The sequence below is a fragment of the Hylobates moloch genome, unplaced genomic scaffold, assembly GCF_009828535.3.
Source record: "Hylobates moloch isolate HMO894 unplaced genomic scaffold, HMol_V3 SCAFFOLD_1, whole genome shotgun sequence".
Classification (NCBI taxonomy): Eukaryota; Metazoa; Chordata; class Mammalia; order Primates; family Hylobatidae; genus Hylobates; species Hylobates moloch.
Window position 1 is genome coordinate 218910309 of NW_026652276.1, and position 20394 is coordinate 218930702.

The window sequence follows — 20394 nt, forward strand, 5'->3', positions numbered from 1 at the left end:
CCCTCCAACTAAATCACAGCAGGCCCATCTGTGAAACCCCAGATGCCCATGAGTCTGGGATCAGCCTCTCATGTGATATTCATTGTAAAATGTAGGTTTTATGGTATGATTATTCGGGTATGGTGAGGCCAGCAGATTTTTATGGTACGATTATTTGGGGATGGTGAGGTCATCGAAAAGAAAAGACAGCTTGTTACTCACAGTCCCCAAGAGGAGAGGGGATGTCATGCAAGACCACCTGGAGAAGCACCAGGGCGGCTCAAGAAGCAGGAGGAATGAAGGGGAAATGTGAGCAAGGGCTTTTATTGTGGTTTATGCAGGAAAAGACAGGCAACACAGGGTACACAGGTTTTGGATTGGCTAGTTTGAATAATTTCAGTAGGCTGCGGGGTTACAGACTGTCTCTAGTTGTCTGGTACCTGGCCCTAGGGTACCTCAGGCAGGGGGAGAGTGGCCCAGAGTATGAGAGGCCACAGAGGAGGTGGCTGGGCTATGGGCTACAGGTCAGTTTGTATATGAAAGGCATGCTCCTAAGCTAGGAATGGGCTAGCCCTGGCATGGGCGGTCCCTCCAGGGTCAGCAAGGCCCTAGATGTCAAAGCATTAGAAATTCAGGGCTGGGCGCAGTGGCTCACGCCTGTAATCCCAGCACTTTAGGAGGCCGAGGTGGGTGGATCACGAGGTCAGGAGATCAAGACCACAGTGAAACCCCGTCTCTACTAAAAATACAAAAAATTAGCAGGGCGTGGTGGTGGGCGCCTGTAATCCCAGCTACTCGGGAGGCTGAGGCAGGAGAATGGCGTGAACCCGGGAGGTGGAGCTTGCAGTGAGCCGAGATTGCGCCACTGCGCTCCAGCCTGGGCGACAGAGCGAGACTCCATCTCAAAAAAAAAAAAAAAGAAATTCAGAAAATGGAAAGGCATGATTAATACAGAACATTCTCAAATCAGTGAGTATTTGCCCTCTCCACACACCACTGAAAAGACATCAGCATATTGGGGGCATGAGGGCTTCAGAAATAGGCTCCCCATAAAAGAAAGAGTGGGGAATGATAATCAAAGCCTCTGAAGGGAAAGTCCCCCTTGTGTAACAACAGAAGGTCAAGGTGCTCTGAAGAGGACAAGATAGAGCAGATTAATGTACCCTCAAGGCCAGGGCAGGGTTGGGCATGCTGCTAAGGAAAAAAAACACAAAACAAACAAAAAAATCCCATGTTTTGTTTTTTTTTTCCAAGTAAGCACAGTCCCTGGCCTTAGTCTCTAACAAACATCCCAAGTCAGTCTGAGACTAAACGAAGCCCCCACTCTCTGAGTGAAGAAAGCTACCTTTGGATTCAGACATTGAAATGGAATGAAGATTACTCTGCTTGAGTGCATTGACCTTTATCAACCATTTCATCAGAATTTCTGGAGCTTGAATCTGTTAGCCATCCTCTGCAACTGTTCGTAGGAAGAAGGATCATTCCTTTCTGGCTCAAGTCCAAAGGATCTTTCTCAAGCAACCAGAGCTGGGGAAAGCAAAATCAAATCCACAGACATTTAAAATCTAGTTAGGGAATAGTTAGAGGAGACAACAAAAATAACAGTCATGCTGCAGAAGTCTCTAGAGGATACTGTTTTTCTTCCCGTGGCTGCCTGAAAAAACAATTACATTCTCAATATTCCTCCAACTAAGGCTTGGATTCAGTCCTATATAACATACCGATTGCTGGTTTGAGGCTCTTCTTTCAGGCCAAGTAGATATCCAGGAAAGAATGGTTCGGCACACATACACAAACCCATGCTCATAAAAAAAAACATGCTTTTCAAATTAGTACCAAGATTGTAAAGACTGGTCAACATCTTACTATTTAAGAAAAAATATTTATTTGCAAGAAATGGAAATACAAAAGCATAACAATTTCAATTTTTTTTTTCCCAAACTAAGTACAAGTGTCCTACAAAGCTTTTTTTTTTTTTTTTTTTTTGGTATTTACTTAGCTATGATAAAGAATAAAAAGTCATTTAAAAAACGCGATAGAACAGATGACAGACTCACAACGTATTTAGATTTAAACACTGCTGGTCTACGTAACCTGTTATAAAAGAGAGCAAAACCTAACTGTCAGCATAGACATTAAAGCTCACCGTTGATTATAGCCCAGGGTCTGCTAAGCATTGTTTAAAAAGGGTCACTCACAGTTTTGTCAAAGAGTGCTGGTGTTCTCTATGAACTCATAAAGTGTTTTATCTGAAAAGGCGATTTTCTAAGTAGTGTAAGCCATGGGTACATGGTGCAAAAAGTTCATGTTCTCACTCAGCTGGTGAGCAAAGGATGGGAGCAGAGAACAGAGCTAAAACCCCTGGTTTTCCTTTCCCCAGATGTAAAGCCTGCTAGCTGGAACTCACAGAAGATTGGAACAAAAAGATAGGAGATGGACACCTGGGGGACTGCTCCAGCCCGAAGGGAAGCGATGAGCATCGCACAGCAGGGCCATTGCAGGGGACAGATGCTGTAATTCCTGCCCAGAGAACTTGAAAGCTTACAGTGTGCTCACGGGAAGGAATCGGCTCAGCTAGTCCAGAAATTGTTGCATTTCCCATATTACTTATTTCTTTATTCATCCTGTGATAAAGAGTAACCCTTGTTTTCTGTATCTATAAAACTGAAAGACTTAAAACTTACTTAGCACAGCACCCAACACCCTAGTAAATGCTCAAGAAATATTATTCCCCTTCCTTCTAGAAACCAAGGCTAAATAAAACATTCCTGAATTTTATGTTGTCCAAAATAACAAAACAAAACAACACCTAGTTTTTTCCTGTGGTAAGTGCTGACCCTTTGACCACAAAGGCATGGAACATTAATCTTCAAATGGGCCAGTTTCCTCTGCACTGAGAAATGTTCCGCTATGGGGATTTATAATACCTTTAATCCTGGCTGGTTGTTTTTTTGATGTGATTGCACTCCTGCAAACTGGGATCTTCCTAATGGACATAACCCTATTTCTTTTCTCCTGATGTGCAAATCTGATAGTGGCTTTTAGAAAACCACTTTTGAGCCTTTAGAAAAAAATTCTGTCCCCCACATCCACCTCAATCTAATAATAAAAGAATATATACAAAATCTCCCAGTGACGAGGGATTCCTCAGTCATCCTGAATTTATATATAAGGCACATTTAAGGCACAAATGAGCATGTAAGGGAGGAATGTGCGTGTGTGTGTGTGTGTGTGTGTGTGTGTGTGTGTGTGTGTCAGAGAAAGAAGGGAGAAAGAAGTATAAGCATTTGGGTCTTTTGAATAACTACTATTAATGTTTCCTCAATCCCTTCTATTCCCCAATATTCCCTAGGGCCTCAGGCAACACTCTTCCTTATGAAACTGAAAAGTCTTAGGAGTAACTGAATGAATGAGTGAACGAACGAAACATCTAAGTCTTGTCTCCGGATCCTTCACAGCCCTCACGTCACCACCACCTACTCTCCTGTAACTGCCCTCCCAGCAGGGCCTATCCCAGCATGTGTCTATGGATAGTCTCAGCTGAAGGTGGCCAAATAAAATGACTCTCAAGAGGCACTACCTGCCCATGGCTTCACAGGTCCAGCCAGCCCAGCAAGCAGAAGTGCTGGTGTCTTTAACCCAGGTTTCTTAAGGACTGGCTTCAACAGAACCAACTGTAGTGACTTGGGGCAGACGACGGGGAGGATGAAGGTCTTCTAGTGCATCTCTGCCCTCTCCGTGTTGGCAAGGTCGGCATGAATGGGCCATTATTCAACTGGGGGTGGGATGTCTCCATTTCTGGACTGTGCTCAAATTCACACCTCGTGTGACATGTGTGCAAAGGAGCTGGCCTGGAGAGGCCTCTGATTCTGCCTCGACGCTTTGGCTGGGTCTGAGGACATGGGAGGGAGGAGCCATAAAATGCTGGAGAACAATTTTAATAAAACACTTATGAAAAAATGCTGGACACTGACTCACTGCCAGAACAAAGAAGAGCCAATTCAACATCCCAACTTTATGGGCACGTAAGAGTCACAAGCTGAACCGAGAGATTTAGGAAGAAAAAAAAAAAACATGGTAATTGTAAGGGGTCTGTGAATAAGTTGAACTAAAAGCCGCTTTCACAATCTACAAATTAGGCCTCCAAATCAAAATCATTTATATTAACCAAAAGGTTATCTAATTTTGCCCATATTGGTGTCAAATCTCATCCCCACTCCCTGCCAAAAAAGAGCAACCTAGTTCAGCTGTCGGATTTTTATATAACACTCTCTTTATGTGAGCTAGACTCCAGAGTCCTCACACTTCACAGAAATTCTTTCTTAAAACTGGCAGTGCAGCCTTTCATTTACAATATCCCTTTTTAAGTGCAAAGTCGAGAGCTGTGAAAAGAACCACAGTGGGGGGTCTGGGTTACTCAGGTCTTATCCAGTGAAAAATTAGTTCTCTGAATCTTTGCGAAACATCTCCTTCACTGGTGCAATCTAAGAAAGGGAAATGGGAAATCTGTTTACATGATGAAAAATATAATTAAGAGATTGACTCTTTATGGCTTATGGCCGCTCTGACAGACTCGTATTTCTCAAAACTTACATTCAGAAGACAATGTCTGCCACTATTTGAAATCTTTAGAGCTAACCATAAGTTAATGACTAGTCTAAGAGGCCACTTGGTGGGGAAAACAAATCCACTGATATTCTGGTCTTAATCCCTGAACAGAAAATGTGCACATATCCATTAATTATTTGGAACCAATCTAGTGCTATACAACTCTTCTGTGTCCTCTTGACCCCATTTTGTCCTCCTAAAGGGACAACTGTTAGTTCCTTTAACCCACTCAAGCAAGGAGTGGAGGGCAGAGGTTTATCTAAAAGAGCAGTGATGTTGGTTCTTGGAGCCCCCTTAAAAGGGCCATCTGAGCTCATCTGAGCTCTCTGCCTAATGTCCCATTTTCTACATAGATTCCGTTTTGGAAGGACAGTTTCCCAGAGAAAGAGTCCTGCTGTTTGGAGGTCTAGAGAGAGTGATGTCAAGCAAGGGGAGTAAGGGAGAAAATAAAATCCTCAAAGCACTAAGGACGGGGGCTAGAAGTTTCCTTTATCTTCTCCCTCCTCATTTAGAAGAGCACGTTTTCTACTCTACATCTGGGAGCCTTGAAAACCCAGTCTGGTTCAGTTGCAGCAGGTACATGGGCTGGCTCATTCTCTCACTTCTGCCCTTAAATTTGAAACCTTTCCTTCCTCATTGCCCAAATGCTACTTGAGTAAATCTTACCTTTTGCCTTCTTTGGGCCCTACAGGCTGCCTATGCCTGATAATGACCTGACAGTTTAAAAGAGAGGGATGGGTCAGTGGAGGCCCATGGTTACCAGACACCAGCCAGGCCCAACAGGATCTGGGCTGCAGACAGTGGAGCAGAGGGAAGCAGAAGCAGAACCTGCTAGCAACCCTCCTCCTGCACAGCCCAGACAGTCTCCGCCCTGGCTAATGTGAGGGACAACAAGAACCCTCCAGACAACAGGGCTGCCAGGACTATGGGGGCCGGATCCAGCTTCCACTCACAGTGAGAAGATGAACTTGGCCGCTTTCCAGGCTGGAACCGTCTCCAGCATAGCAAAGAGAGGGGAATCACTCACAGGGAGCCCCAAATGGGCCTAGACAGACAAGGCAGGGACCGGCTTATGAGGTATGACGACAAATGTTAATAACATCCAATCCTGTACCTGATATGGAATGGAAGCCAGGGTGTGGGCTTAATCCCTCTAAGTACAGGCTCCAATAACAATGCAGATGATGTGTGTGGCGGTGGGGGGGGAGAGAAGGAGAGACAGAGAGAGAGAGAGAGAAATAGAGAGAGAGAGAGAGAGAGAGAGAAAGAGAGAGAGAGAGAGAAGCCAAAACCAAAAGCATTTCAGCTGCTAATAAAAATAAAATACAAACTCTATGCATATTTCCTACACAAAATCTTTCCCAAGCTCGGAAAAAACACTTGAGGGTTTTCTACATTACACAATAAAAAGGCAATTTCCACTTCTTATTTATATGAAAGAGGAAAGATTTTTTTAAACTACAAAAGTTACTTTTAACCATAAAAAAAAAAACTAAAAAACTAAAAGTAGGTTGGGGGTTAGGTTGTATCTCTTTGGGCGAGCTGCAAAGTAGCCAAACCTGACTATCAAAGGTGAGAATGTGGATACACAAATGTCACCTACCCCACTGAGCTTTGTTGAGGCAGGGGACGAGGAGGACAAAGTGGAAGTGTGGAGGGAGGAGGGGGCCAGGCAGGTGTGGAAAGCCAGCAAGGTTGTCTGAAATGTCTGTTGTCAGGAACAGGGCTTCCCTTCTCTGTCATGAAAACAGGATAGAAAAAGCTTGTGGCCAGGGAGCCCCGGGCCTGAGTGAGGCATTGTGCCATCTCTCGCTCTGAGCTCATCCTAGAGGCGGACACATACATGCTCAAGGGAACTTCTTTTTCAATGGTAATTATTCCAGTTAAAAGAAAAAACAAAGGAAAGGAAACAACATTGTCTGGAAAGACAGGGGATCCTAGAGCCTAGGGTGCCCTCCTAGCTCTGAAGGCTTGCAGAAAACTCGGCTAGCTTGAAAGGAGGCATTGATCTCTTCAGTGTGGTTGCTAGCAGGAAGCCTCGGCAAGCTAATAAATACTATTTACAAGTGGGGAGGAGAAGCCGGGGAGGCAGAACTATGGATGTGTGGGGAACCAGGTTGTGGGAGGTCCTAAAAGCGACAAGATGGGGCAGGTTTGCCTGGAGTAGAAAAGCCTGATCCCCTCAGGCATTGCACTTGCGGCCTGAGAATATGAACGAGAGCCCTCGCCTGCCAGTGCTGGTGCAGGAGACGAGACGATCCAGCGAGGGCTCCCGGGGGCAGAGTGGGCGGAGGGCTGCTGTCGGGGTGTTCACACCAGAGACCCCAGTGCGAGCAAGGGAGGACATGGGTCAGTGCTTTGCCAAATACCAACAGGCATCATGGCATTTTTGTGGCCAGAGTCTGGGGTCTTGACTGAACAAGAGCCATCTCGTCTCCAAAGTGGGGGGTTACACTTCACAGGTGCATATTAGGCAGTATCTTTTTGGCACTATTGGTGGAAACAAGCCTGCTTGTCCCACCTCCAACCCCTAAAATAATTTCCTATGGCAGTAAGAGAAAGGAAGGGAGGGATGCAGGCTCCCTTCTGCACAGGAGGAACATGGACCAGGGGGAGATGCTCTCTCACTGCAGGGAAGTCCCAGGCTGGCCTCCCATCTGAAGCCACTAATGCTTGCCCATGTCTTCATGAAGATCCAGTGGCAAAGAGGAAAAGCTGATGACAAAGGTGGTTTGGGGATGTAAAAGTAGAGTTAAGGGAAAGGCAGGGGGTGCAGGCAGCCTCTTTAGAAAGTGGTGTTCACTCTTCTGTCGAGTTCTACAACTTTTAGTGTTTCATTCCCCTCCAGTTTGGTGCTGACCCTGTGAAGGCATTAAAAGGAAAAAGAAGTATTAGTCACCAGCTGTTAGCTACAATTCTCATGCTTTGTAGCGTGATACAGTCATTCAGGGGTTGCAACTTGGTGAGACGGCCTGGGCATGTTTCTTGTCTTTTTCTCTCCTGGTAGCAATTCTCTGTTTCCAAAGTCCCCTGCTACCAGCCTCTCCACTAGTCCACATTCTTACCTTTATCTACACCCAAGGCATCTCAACCCTACTAAGGATAATCATGGTGGCTTGATATTGATCTGTCATGAGATGCACTAAATTATTCTATTTACTCAGGATGTTTAGCCCTATGCTAAACTCAGGCAAGGAGAAAATAAAATGATAAGAGCTGATCCTTGGCCTAGAAGAGCTAATAATCCAGATAAAGATTTTTAACAATGAGCTAATTTGAAATAATAATAAATCCATAACAGAAAATAAATACATTATTAAACTGTGTAACAACCTGGAAAATCTCTAGGCATTCAGAGGAGGGCTAGGAGGCTTTGTTATCTAGGAGATATCACAGAAAAAATGGGATTTGAAGGGGGCCCTGAACAGCTTAGCTGAGAGGAGATAAACTGTCCAGAGCCAAGTCAGCAGGCAGCTGGGTCTTCTAGAGATCCCAGCGGTGACTACATTGGGAAGTTTCTCTATGACGGGAATAATAATGATGCCTTACCACCTGGGACAGTTAAAAGGATTTGTATGATACTGTTTCAGTGGTCCTCATCCAAAAATCTAAAATCTAAAATGCTCCAAAATCTAGAAATGTTTGAGCATTGACATGACGCTCAAAGGAAATGCTCACTGAAGCATTTTGGATTTTTGGATTAGGGATGCTTAACTGTTAAGTATAATGCAAATATTCCAACATCGGAAATCTATAACACTTCTGGTCCCAGGCATTTCAGATAAGGGATACTCAACCTGCCTCACATCTGTAAAGTGCTTAAAATAGTAAGTGCTAGTAAATGTTAAATATGTATGTATGATGTACACACATAAAAGTACTTCATTATAAACCTTCCCCTGCAGAATTAGGGGATGAAAGCTGAAGAATCTGAAACAAAATCTTTCCCATTTACATCGGAATGGCCTCATTTCTGGGAGGCACAGGAGCAGAGTTCAGCTAAATCACCAACCATGTCACACGTAACCAGGAGTATGCATGCAGGCCCAGGGACCTCCCCTATCGCAGTAACAATACCTTGCAGTCACATAAGCCTTTATGCTTACAAAGGGATTTTTCCCAGAAACTGAGAAACAACTCATGTAGAATTGGAGCCAAACAGAGGTTGTTTTCAATATGGAAATGCGTGCCCAGTGCCTCTTAAATCGTACCCCTCAACATACATCTACAAGTATAAAACTATAATATGTATAGTTTTAATTAACACGTGTATTTACATATAAATCATAAACATATATTGACATATAGCACAATATATATCTACTCCCCAGTTGAAGCCATAGAACATGTCTTAAAGTTGGATTTGCACAGTAAACACACTGTGGTTTCCTGGGCTGTGCATTCACTCATGTGGCTTGGAAGGGAGGATGGAGACAGTGGGGGAAGGGCTTGAATCCCTTCCCCCACTTCTTGGTGCCACCACACCAGCTCTCCGCTGATGCAGCAGACATATGGGAGCTCATGCTGGCTTTTTTCCCCATATCTGCTCAGGGCAACTGTTGGCCAGCAACAGACTCTCTGCAGTCCCAGGTCCTGGAAATAGGTCCTGAGAGAGCTGAGGGACTGAACCAGGCCTGTGGAGAGTCTCAACCTCACATCCCAGGTTGCTGACTCATAACCCACCATCAGTGCACTAGAGGAGTTGGCTCTGTGTCTCTATGACTCACAGGTGCTGCTGCAGCTCCAAAAGCACTGACTTCTCCAGGCTGGTCTCATTCGAGATAATGAAATGGGGAAGATCCACATCCGGCCTGGACTCCAGCCCTGACACCCTGAGCAGGGAGGAACCTCTATCCCAGCCCCCCAGCTCCCCAGCCGAGCCCGGGCTGGACGGCTCCTCTGGGGGAGAATGTTCCTCGTAGATCAGCAGGTTTCTGGATCTCACTGAGGACAGAGCAGAATAACAAGGTGTTAGCAAAAGACCACAGGGGTCCAACACATCCCCTCACTCCAGGTGCTCAGCGCTGGTAGCAGATGACAATGTGTGAGTTCTCGTTGCCCAGAACCATGGGTGCCAACAGGATTTGGCTTTCTATAAAGACTTTAGAGCTTCGGAGTTTGTGCATTGAAAAATTATACCAATTATACAGGGCTGGAAGAACAATAGAAAAGCAAATAAACACAAGGCAAACTACCACCCCCACTGCTTTGAAAATATAAAACTCCCCCCCTTACCACCCATAAGCATCTAGGGAAAATGATTCATGGAGAATGGGAGTGGAATATTTGGAGATGTCCAGACCCAGATAAAAGAAGCAGCATTCCCAGTGAGTAGGTCTGGCAGGGGGATGAGGTACAGGGCATTTCATTTAGAAAGTGAAGAGAAGACACAAAGCCAAAGCCATAAATCAAAGGATAGAGACAATCTCCTTTGTTTTATAGGACAGTCACACAGCTAGATGGCTCTGTAGCAATTTTCCATGACATAGAAACTATGCTTCTAATTAAATTTAGAGAGACAGTTCCTTGGGGGGAAAAATTCTCAACAGGCCACTGAAATTATTTAATTGGAATGCTAGCACTTCTGTCATACCTGGCAGAGATACACCTGCCTGGTGAAGACCACAGATGTTTCAAAATGACAAAATTTTCCCTATCCCAAATCCAATACAGTAGTCCTCCCTTGTCCATGGGGAATACGTTTCAAGACCCCCAGTGGATGGCTGAAACCGAAGATAGAACTGAACCCTATATATATGGTATAAGGTATATATGTATAGGAAAAACCATATAGGGTTTATATATGGGCATATAGCATGTAGGGTTCATATGCCTTTTACTATACATATGTACTTATGATAAAGTTTGATTTAGAAATTAGGCCCAGTAAGAAATAAACAATAATAATAAAATAGAACAATTCTAACCATATCTTCTAATAAAAGTCACATGAATGTGGCCTCTCTCAAAATTTCTTATGGTGGTGTACTCAGCTATTTTCAGATAACTGCAGGTATTTTCATTGACTGCGGGTAATGTTTCTTATAGCGTATTCAGCTATTTTAAGGTAACTGCAGGTATTTTTATTGGCTACAGGTAGCGTTTCTTATTATAGTGTATTCAGCTATTTTAAGGTAACTGCAGGTATGTGCACTGGCTACAGGTAACTGAAACCTTAGAATGCAAAACCTCAGAAAAGGGGGACTGCTGTACCGCCTAACCCCACGCTCATTCCTATAGGTGTAGGTGTGAATTTGTGTGTGTATTCCTTACTTACCATCCCCTTATTTCTAGGTGAGAACACCATACGCTTCTTATCTGACACCTGAGTCCCCATATTCTTCTCTAGATCTTGGGCATAAGGTTTTGGAAGGCAAGCTGATTCTTTTTGTTTGTTTGTTTGAGATGGAGTCTTGCTCTGTCGCCCAGGCTGGGGTGCAGTGGCACAATCTCGGCTCACCGCAGCCTCCTCCTCCCGGGTTCACGCCACTCTCCTGCCTCAGCCTCCCAAGTAGCTGGGACTATAGGTGCAGGCACCACCATGCCCAGCTAATTTTTGTATTTTTAGTAGAGATGGGGTTTCAGCATATTGGCCAGGCTGGTCTTGACCTCCTCACCTTGCTGATTCTTTTTTTTTTTTTTGTCTAGATGGAGTCTCGCTCTGTTGTCCAGGCTGGAGTGCAGTGGTGCAATCTTGGCTCACTGCAAGCTCCACCTCCCAGGTTCACACCATTCTCCTGCCTCAGCCTCCCCAGTAGCTGGGACTACAGGTGCCTGCCACCACGCCTGGCTAATTTTTTTGTGTTTTTTAGTAGCGACGGGGTTTCATCATGTTAGCCAGGATAGTCTCAATCTCCTGACCTCGTGATCTGCCCACCTCGGCCTCCCAAAGTGCTGGGGTTACAGGCGTGAGCCACCGCACCTGGCCCTGACCTTGCTGTTTATTTAATTTCACTTTACAAGCCCTTACTATATACATTACATTACTCATACAATTCCACTCAGTGAAGGCAGAAACACAGCAGTTCTCTAAAAACATCACAGAAAGCGACAGACTCTTTCCCTCATCTACTTCCCTCTCCCTTATCAGAACTCAAAAATTAGATGTCAGAATGGATCAGGGAACGCAGTCCAGAACAGCAGTTTGCAAACTGTGCTCTGTCAAGCTCTGGAGAATTCCCAGTGACGCCTCAGTCCAGTGGATGAGGGAACCCAGGGGAACCCCCACTTACCTCTTCAAAGGGAGAAGCTCCACTTTTACCACTTTTTAAACACTGGACTTTCACAGAAGATTCCTTTTGGAAGGCTGAGAAACCCAGCTCTAGGGAAATCAAACAAGACCCTGCCCAAGTTGCCACGTGCTGTCTTACCCACGGAGGCTGTGTAGGGCTCCTGCAGGGAATGCTGGCTGGGCAGAGCCATCTTGGTGGCAGAAGGATAGGGCCCGTAGCCTTGAAAGAAGCTGCCGAATGCAACGGCAAAGCACAGCACCACAACCTGTGGGAGAGAAAGAGGGGAGAGAGAACATGAGGGGCTGTGGACTCCGGGCTCTGGACAGCACAGCTTTAAACCCAGGGACACAGACTCTCCTCTTCAGGCCAGTGGACTGCACCCACGGGTCACATCACCAGGGTGCCTCACCGAGGAACAGCCTCAGAGTGGAGTTCCTCCACGTGGTTTCTCCTACAGCACGGCACTGGGCCTTGGCAAGCGGAGGGAGAGGGGAGACAGGGCCCAGGCCAGGGTTGGTCACTGTGCTACCCTGCTGGGAAGCTCACCATGAGGCAGGTGCCAGTCTGCGTGCCAGCTAACTTGCAGGTTCGAGAAACCTTGCCCATCACCAAAGTCTGAAGCTTCTGGAGTTGCTGAAGGAGAGTCCTGCCAATGATAACAACAGCCGTGAGGGGAGTCTGACAGAGAAGAGATGCTTCTTGATCTCTCCATGTGACCCAGGAAGGTCGCCGTGCCTTTGTGCCTGCATTTCAACAGAGCCCCAAGGGACAGTTTCCTCTGGAAGAAGAAACAAACACCAGTACCTCCCAGCACTATCGTCACAGAGCTCACTGGGGCTCAGAATCAGCCTTCACACTTGAAAGTCCTGTTCTTGCACTGCCCTGACTTAGAGGTAGCTGCCTCCACATTACCCCTGACAGGCTATGGCTTGTTTCTCGGCGATTGAGAACAAAGGAAAAGGAACACTGATTGGATGGTAGCTAAAGTCACAATGGTTGTGTCTTTCCTAAATTCCTATGCTGAAACCCAGTCCTCTATGTGATGGTATTAGGATGCAGCACCTTTGGGAGATGATTAAGTCATAAATGGAGCCCTCATTGGTGGGATTCGTGCCCTTATAAGGAGCTGAAAAGACTAGAGTGCTTCCCTTCCACTATGAGAGGACACAGCAAGAAGCTGCTTTCTGTGAACCAGAAAGCAGGCCCTCGCCCAACACTGACTCTCCCAACACTTTTATCTTGGACTTCCCAGCCTCCAGAACTGTAAAAGATCAATTTCTGTTGTTTATAAGTGACCCCTTTTTTGACATTTTGTTATAGCAACCTGAACAGACTAAGAAAATGTTGATTAAAAGAAGAACTCATTTAACCAAGAGATGAGGAACACTGACAAAAACATAAAAAAAAGGGACAAAGGCAAAGAGAAGGAAAAATAAAAATTGACCAGTAGAGAACAACAGAAGGAGTGGCCAGAGGTGGGGGGCTGTGACTGGAAATGCCAACACAGAGTAACAGGCATTCACAGGCAGGTTAGAAGAGAGAGAGAAAGAAAGAAGGAGAGGAAAAGCAAGAACGGCTCTGTTTAAGGCAGAGAGGCAAACAGCCACCTGCAGCTCAAGCCTCTGGTTCTTAAAGGCTCACAGCACCTCCAGAGTCAGAAACGAAGCCAACATATGAAAGAACAAAGATGCCTGCTCAACTGGACCCTCACGCCCAGAGTCAGAGGTCTTTAAAACCATCCTTTGAAACAGATTCTCCAGGAAAAAGACAAGAGAGCAAGAGCAGAAAAAAAAAAGGAGACATTTTATCCCTAAAATTGGACAACAGTGCCTCTCCTTACAAGGCAAAGTTTGAGGGATAAGAACAGTCTTATATACTCTGCTCTGTGTGACATCAGCACACAGAAAGAGCAGATGGTAAAATTCTTTGCAAATTCTGAACACTGCAAGGCGTAGAAAAGGATCTGACAACACACCCTCCTGAGTTAGAGCACCCGGGAAGAGTTCCCTGTGAGTGGTGTAAAGAGTTGAAGCTCCTCCTCATCCTCATCCCCCACCCCCAAACCCAGTGCATATGGCAAAGTGGAAAGATTTTATGAGCAGATGCTTTCTCTTGGGTCTCAAGGATTCTCAGAAAATGTGTGCTGTGATGTAACAATGTTAGACAGCCACATAAGTTCACTGGAAAACATCATCAAATCATTTGTTCACAGAATGCTGTGGGCTTTCGCAGATAACTTGCTTCTCATCACAGTCTACCCCCAAATAGCATTCAGGTGCTAGAAAGACAAGCAGATTTTTCCTGGGCTTACACTTCGCCCCCAGCTAGTACCAGTGAAACAAGTTCTCCCAATTTAAGCAAATTAAGGACAGGTTGGCCACAAGAATGGTTTTGCTTTCAGCAGTTTAAATGGCTAGGAGTGGTGGGTGAATTGGAGCAGCCCTCAGCACACGGAGTAGATGCTTTCTGGACTCAAAACTCCTTTGTGGGCCAGGCGCGGTGGCTCATGCCTGTAATCCCAACACTTTGGGAGGCCGGGGTGGCCAGATCATGAGGTCAGGAGTTCGAGACCAGCCTGGCCAACATAGTGAAACTCCCCCCATCTCTACTAGACATACAAAAAATTAACTGGGCACGGTGGCGGGCGTCTGTAATCCCAGTTACTCGGGAGGCTGAGGCAGGAGAATCGCTTGAACCCAGGAGGCAGAGATTGTAGTGAGCTGGGATTGCACCATTGCACTCCAGCCCAAGCAACAGTGCGAGACTCCATCTCAAAAAAAAAAAAAACTTCTATGCAGTTCCATCTACATGACATTTTCCCCAGGTATAGTGATTTTAATTTAAGCAACACAAAATCATTCATTCTATTAGTTAATATCACTAATTTAAGTTCTATTTAATGTGAAGATCTTTTTTTGTACTTAATCGTACATTTTTGTTTGTTTCTGGTTATATAGAAGTATGATTGAATGTAGTTTAGACCTGGTTTATATTTAAATGTATTCAGGTACAATTTTTGTTTATTTTTCTTTTTTTTTTCTGGAGATAAAGTCTTGCTCTGTCGCACAGGCTGGAGTGCAGTGGTGTGATCACAGCTCACTGCAGCCTCAACCTCCTGGGCTTGAGCAATCCTCCTGCCTCAGCCTCCTGAGTAGCTAGGAGGGAATACAAGTGTGAGTCATCATGCCCAGCTAAGTTTTCTTTATGTTTTGTAGAGACAGGGTCTCTCACTTTGTTGCCCAGCTCGTCTGGAACTTCTGAGCTCAAAGGATCCTCTCACCTCTGCCTCCCAAAGTGCTGGAATTAAAGGCATGAGCCACTTGCACCCAGCACCATTTTCTTTAAAAGCATTTTGTATGTTTACTTAATGCTGAGAAATACTCAACAGTATAATGACTTTAAATTCTACTTAAAGAAAGTTTGCAACTAAATGGTTCTATGATGCAGCGCCTTTCCTTCCTCATGAAACTTTTTCTCTGTTCTGCCAGGACTTCCCCAGAAAATTCCCTTCCTACCCAACAGCACAGCTGCCTTTTCCTTCTGCACAGCCACTTCCTGAGTGTGCATTCATTCTCACAGCGAGATTTCACTGGCCGTAGCATATATTTGACTGTCTACCACCTGTAATGCCAGCCCCAGAGCCCTTGCTGGGTTCTCCCTGCTGAGATTTCTTCAAGTCCTTGGGCAAATTTACAGGTAAGCCCACAGATAAGACCACATGGCTCAAACCCTTTCCTCTTATTGCCAACCGCTCTCTATGGTAGGAATGGGTCTCTCCTTCCTGCTAAGTTATGAAAAGTGGTCTCCTGTTCCCCTGGCCTGCTCAAGAGCTACTTCTGTAAGTGACGACTCCCACTTTTCCTGGGCACCTCAGTTTTCCACTGGGCACTCCTGCAGCCTGTAAGCTGGTGGCCGCAAGGTGCTGAAGTTTAGCTATGCTCTGGGCATGAGGGGGTAACGTTTCTCCATCCAGGCTTCAGTTAGTACCTTTCCAGATGGTACCAAAGCATGTTACTTTTGCTCCAAAGTCTTAAGCTGTTTTGAAAGGGGAATGACCACTTCCATTTTTTACCAACAATCCCTATTGACCAGCAGCCAGCCCGTACTTCCTCCCTGCCCATCCCCTACCCCTTGCCTGGTCCTTAGAGCATGAATAGCTTAAAAAAAAAAAAAAAATCCACACAATACTTGGAATCAGTCCTCCCTTCCAATTTCTGGTTGAGATCTCTGGGCCCTGTACCCCTTTCCCTAGGATGAACAGTTTCCTAGGAGGCTCCCCAGTGCCTCCTGAAAACAGACTTTCAGCAGGCCAGATATACCTAAAGCCCACTGAAAGAATATCTTAGGCTCAAATTGGAATCCCCCTTTCCCCAGTTACAGGTGTAAAGTGCTACAAGTTGGGAAGAAGGACCCTTTAAGAAGGGCTGGAGAGAGCAGGGAGGGCTGGTGTTTCCTGACTGCACAGCACTTTGCTTGGCATTCACGGACACATCCTTTCCCAACTCAAGATGACTATATTCTGAATCCACTGCAAATGAAAATGGTTGTTTAATAGTCCCTGATTTCTAACAGTTTATAAGCTAACTCTTTAAGATGAGCAAACATGTAGTTTAAAACACACATTTTTAGTTTGAAATGTTGGTGGAAAGCGCGACAGTGACTAATAATATGCTGTTTGCCATTGCTTCTCCTACTGGTGCTGGAGAAAGTAAACGGAACTGATGGTAGAAATGACAACATGTGCAAGGCCCCATCAATCAGCAACACTGAGGCATTTCACGCAGTCATCCCCAGAATCCAAACAGACTTCTATGATCCAATAAAGTTCGGGAAATTCATACACATCCATACAACAGAAACACTCCTTTTCATCATAAAAAAAGAAAATGAACAATGACAGAGTACTGAGTGCCTACTACTTGAGTTCCAAGAACTACATACACTAAAATACTATGCAATCATCTCAAAGTCATGTAGCTAATAAGTAGAGGACCTAAGATGTAAACCAAAACCTATCTGACCCCATAGCTTGTGTACATTCCAACATGGTACAGCATGGTACCCTAATCAATAACCTACTAAAATTAATAATAAAGCATGTCTTAGTTAAGTAGATTTTTCTTAACTCCAGTAACATTAATATTATATTGACACCAGCCCAACTGAGATATGTCCGCCATTAAATATGAAAATATTACTATTAAAAGAGACTAAACCATAGATGGAAGAGCCACAATAAAACCCATTCCGATGGCAAGGAGATGCATACTAACAAAATTTCAGTAACAGTGACACAAAAACCATCAGGGCAAATAAATATTGTGTGGTATTTTCTCTGGATACATCAAAGATAAAATGCAGATAATAGATAAAAGAATCAAGGGTACTCCTTGCCTAGTTAAGGTGTCAAGAAGTCAAGCCTGGGCTTTATTTAGAAAAATGGAAAATATAAAACGTGTCCCTCTGTGAAATACCAAAAAAGCTGATGAGATGGCTTTAGAATTGCTAAGCTGATGCATATATATCAGGAGGATTGGCTCTGAAGGCAAAGACACCTGAGTTTCAATCAGAGGACGACTGCTATGTACCTTTAATCAAGTTAAGTTCTGAGTTTAGGCAGCTACTCAGATGAATTCCCTTGACCACATCAGCTAATGGAATAATGAGACAATGCTCCCTCCCAGGGTAACTCTCGGTTTGCTGAAGCAAATACATCTTTGAAGAGTGCCTGCTGTCTCTTTTCACTGATGACAGATGAGGCCAGTCCTTTTTACGGGAAAGCCTGTGACCTCATAACTGATATGTTGGTTTGAGATGATGTGGCACTTTCTCTGATGTCACTGATGACAGATGAGGCCAGTCCTTTTTGTGGGAAAGCCTGTGACCTCATAACTGATACATTGGTTTGAGATGATGTGGCACTTTCTCTGATGTCACTGAGACAGATGTCACTGCCTGCAGCAATGGGAGGTTGGATGACAGCCCCCACCCTACTTGTGTGAAGGGCTGGGTGGAGAAAAGGCAGCCAGCAGATGAAATGGAAAAGTTATTTTTAAACTGCAGCTATAAAAAGTCAACCGCAGGACAGATCCAATGGTGCCTATGAAGCTCAGTATAAACTTCCTCTTTATTATTGTATTTTAAATCATCAGCGATCATGGCTAATTATGGTCTTAATGAATTCTTGGGCTTCCGGGAACAAAATCTTAATTTAGAGAAAGGAATACTCTTAGCATACGTTTATCTGGGCCAACAGATTTTTCACAATTTGTTAAATTGGAGTGTCCAACACTTGATTGAAAATGTGGATTTTGTCCTGTGGTGAGATGTAAAAATAAACTCAGTGGCTATCCTCATGCAGTTCCTTGCAAAAGAGCAGTGGAAAGCAGCTGCCAGCCTTGCCCAAAATAAACCATCACCCTGTATCTTGGGAGGCATATCAAAGGAAATTGGGCAAAACATTCAAAAGAATCCAAGAGTGGGAGACACAATCTTACAATAACTGGGAAATGCATCAACAGTCTCATGTTTTCTTTGTCTTTGGTTTAATTTTGCTTTTTGTGTGTGTTTCCTTATTTACAAAAGAAAGAATGAGAACAGTCATACAGTTATTGAATGTTGGACTTTGAACATTCAGGAACCTAATTTCCCACTGGAGTCAGAAACCAGGACCAGGAAAACAAAAGTGGTGGTTCCCAATTATTTGGTGTGTTGGGAGCTTCAACTTAGGCCCTCTCTGTAGACATACTTTCTTTTTTTTTTTTTTGAGACAGAGTTTCGCTCTTGTTGCCCAGGCTGGAGTGCAGTGGTGTGATCCCGGCTCACTGCAACCTCCGCCTCCCAGGTTCAAGCAATTCTCCTGCCTCAGTCTCCCGAGTAGCTGGGATTACAGGCATGTGCCACCACGCCTGGCTAATTTTTTTTGTATTTTTAGTAGAGATGGGGTTTCACCATGTTGGTCAGGCTGGTCTTGAACTCCTGACCTCAGGTGATCCACCCGCCTCGGCCTCCCAAAGTGCTGGGATTACCGGCGTGAGCCACCGCGCCCAGCCAGACATACTTTCATCAAATCTTATAACACATCTTAGAAATGGAACTCTCCAGGAAGTGGTGTGTGTGCACATATGTATGTGTGTAAACTATTCCCTGGGTAAATCAGCCTCCTTCAGAGATGAAGGAACTTTTTCACAGCCTTATGGAAGCACCTAGAGCAGTCATTTCCAAATTCCAAATCATGAACCATTTGTAGGTTTGTGAAATCAATTGGGTTGTGACTGGTATATGTTTTTAATGAAATGGAATCAAATAGAATACACAACATCAGAGGGCATTGTAAACCGTAAAGAACTATCGATTTGTGAAGCATTCATATTAGTGAGATGTATGATGTATACGTACAAGTTCATGTGGTATGTCTGGTGTGCCATTTATACTGCATAAAATGTAAAATAATTGTACAATCAAAAAAGCATCAGTGTTACTTATCTAGTGAACACAATTAAAAAAAAAAAAAGAAAAAAGAAAAGAAAACTTGGCCAGGCACAGTAGCTCATGCCTGTAATCCCAGTACTTTGGGAGGCTGATGTGAGCAGATCACTTGAGATCAGGAGTTCGAGACCAGCTGGCCAACATGGCAAAACCCTGTCTCTACTAAAATATAAAAATTAGCCAGGTGTGGTGGTGTGTGCCTGTAATCCCAGCTACCTGGGAGTCTGAGGAACAAGAATTGCCTGAATCCGGAAGGCAGAGGTTGCAGTGGGCCAAGATCACACCACTGCACTCCAGCCTGGGTGACAGAGTGAGACTCCATCTCAATAAAACAAAACTCAAGTGACGATCAGGTGGCCTCATGATGGAAGAGATGAGTATCCATGTCCTTCTGAGGCAAAATCCCCCTGAATCCCTTCCCACCCCACCTGAGTCACATCTAGAGTTAGTGCCTGGGAGGTTCTGCGGTGAGGAGCGGGTGTCCAACAGCTGAAATCTCTACCTCAAAGTCCTGGGATCGAGGGCAGGGAGGTGGTGGGATACAATGTTAATAATTGTAAGTTCTACACATTTCATAAGGATATTTAAGGAAAATCATGAACAATCTCAAAGACATTTAAATACTAAAGTGTGTCATACACAAAAGACAACCACATCAGCTCAAACTCCTAAACCTTGACTAAATACCTATATGTTTATGGCCTTTTACTTAAGTTCTGAAGGTTGTTCATGGGGCTCTGGCCTAAATGAAAAAAAAAAAAAAGCGTATAATTTTCTCCTTTTTCTTCTTGTGTTAATTGTTACATTACAAGAGCCTTCTTCATTTTGTAGGAACCAGAGGGCATTTCTGAAATGCTCTATTACCTACTGGCCCAGGAACAAAAACTGAGGCTGTGGAATTTTGAACTTTACACTAAATTACACTAAAATGCCTTTCTAATCTCTCTGGGGAACTTAGTTTAGTACCCAATAATCCTTTGAAGTTCGAAATATTTCCACATGAAAAGAAAGTTCATACTCTTCATGCAACCAGAAGTTAGAGATAATGGAGAAATGAAAAGTGACTTAAAACCAAGGTAAACGTGTA

General features: G+C 44.4%; 1 protein-coding gene across 1 annotated transcript in view; it reads right to left on the minus strand.

Moving 5' to 3' along the window:
* Nucleotides 1-1967: 1967 nt before the first annotated feature.
* The window catches only part of CREB3L2 (cAMP responsive element binding protein 3 like 2), a 127492-nt gene continuing 109065 nt past the window's right edge, over nt 1968-20394 (minus strand). Inside the window, exons 9-12 of the mRNA XM_032761875.2 lie at nt 12366-12465; nt 11958-12084; nt 9315-9531; nt 1968-7448 (exon numbers count right to left, since the gene is read on the minus strand). Coding sequence (XP_032617766.1) covers nt 7373-7448; nt 9315-9531; nt 11958-12084; nt 12366-12465 — 520 coding nt within the window. The 3' untranslated portion in view covers nt 1968-7372. The remainder of the gene's footprint in view (nt 7449-9314; nt 9532-11957; nt 12085-12365; nt 12466-20394) is intronic.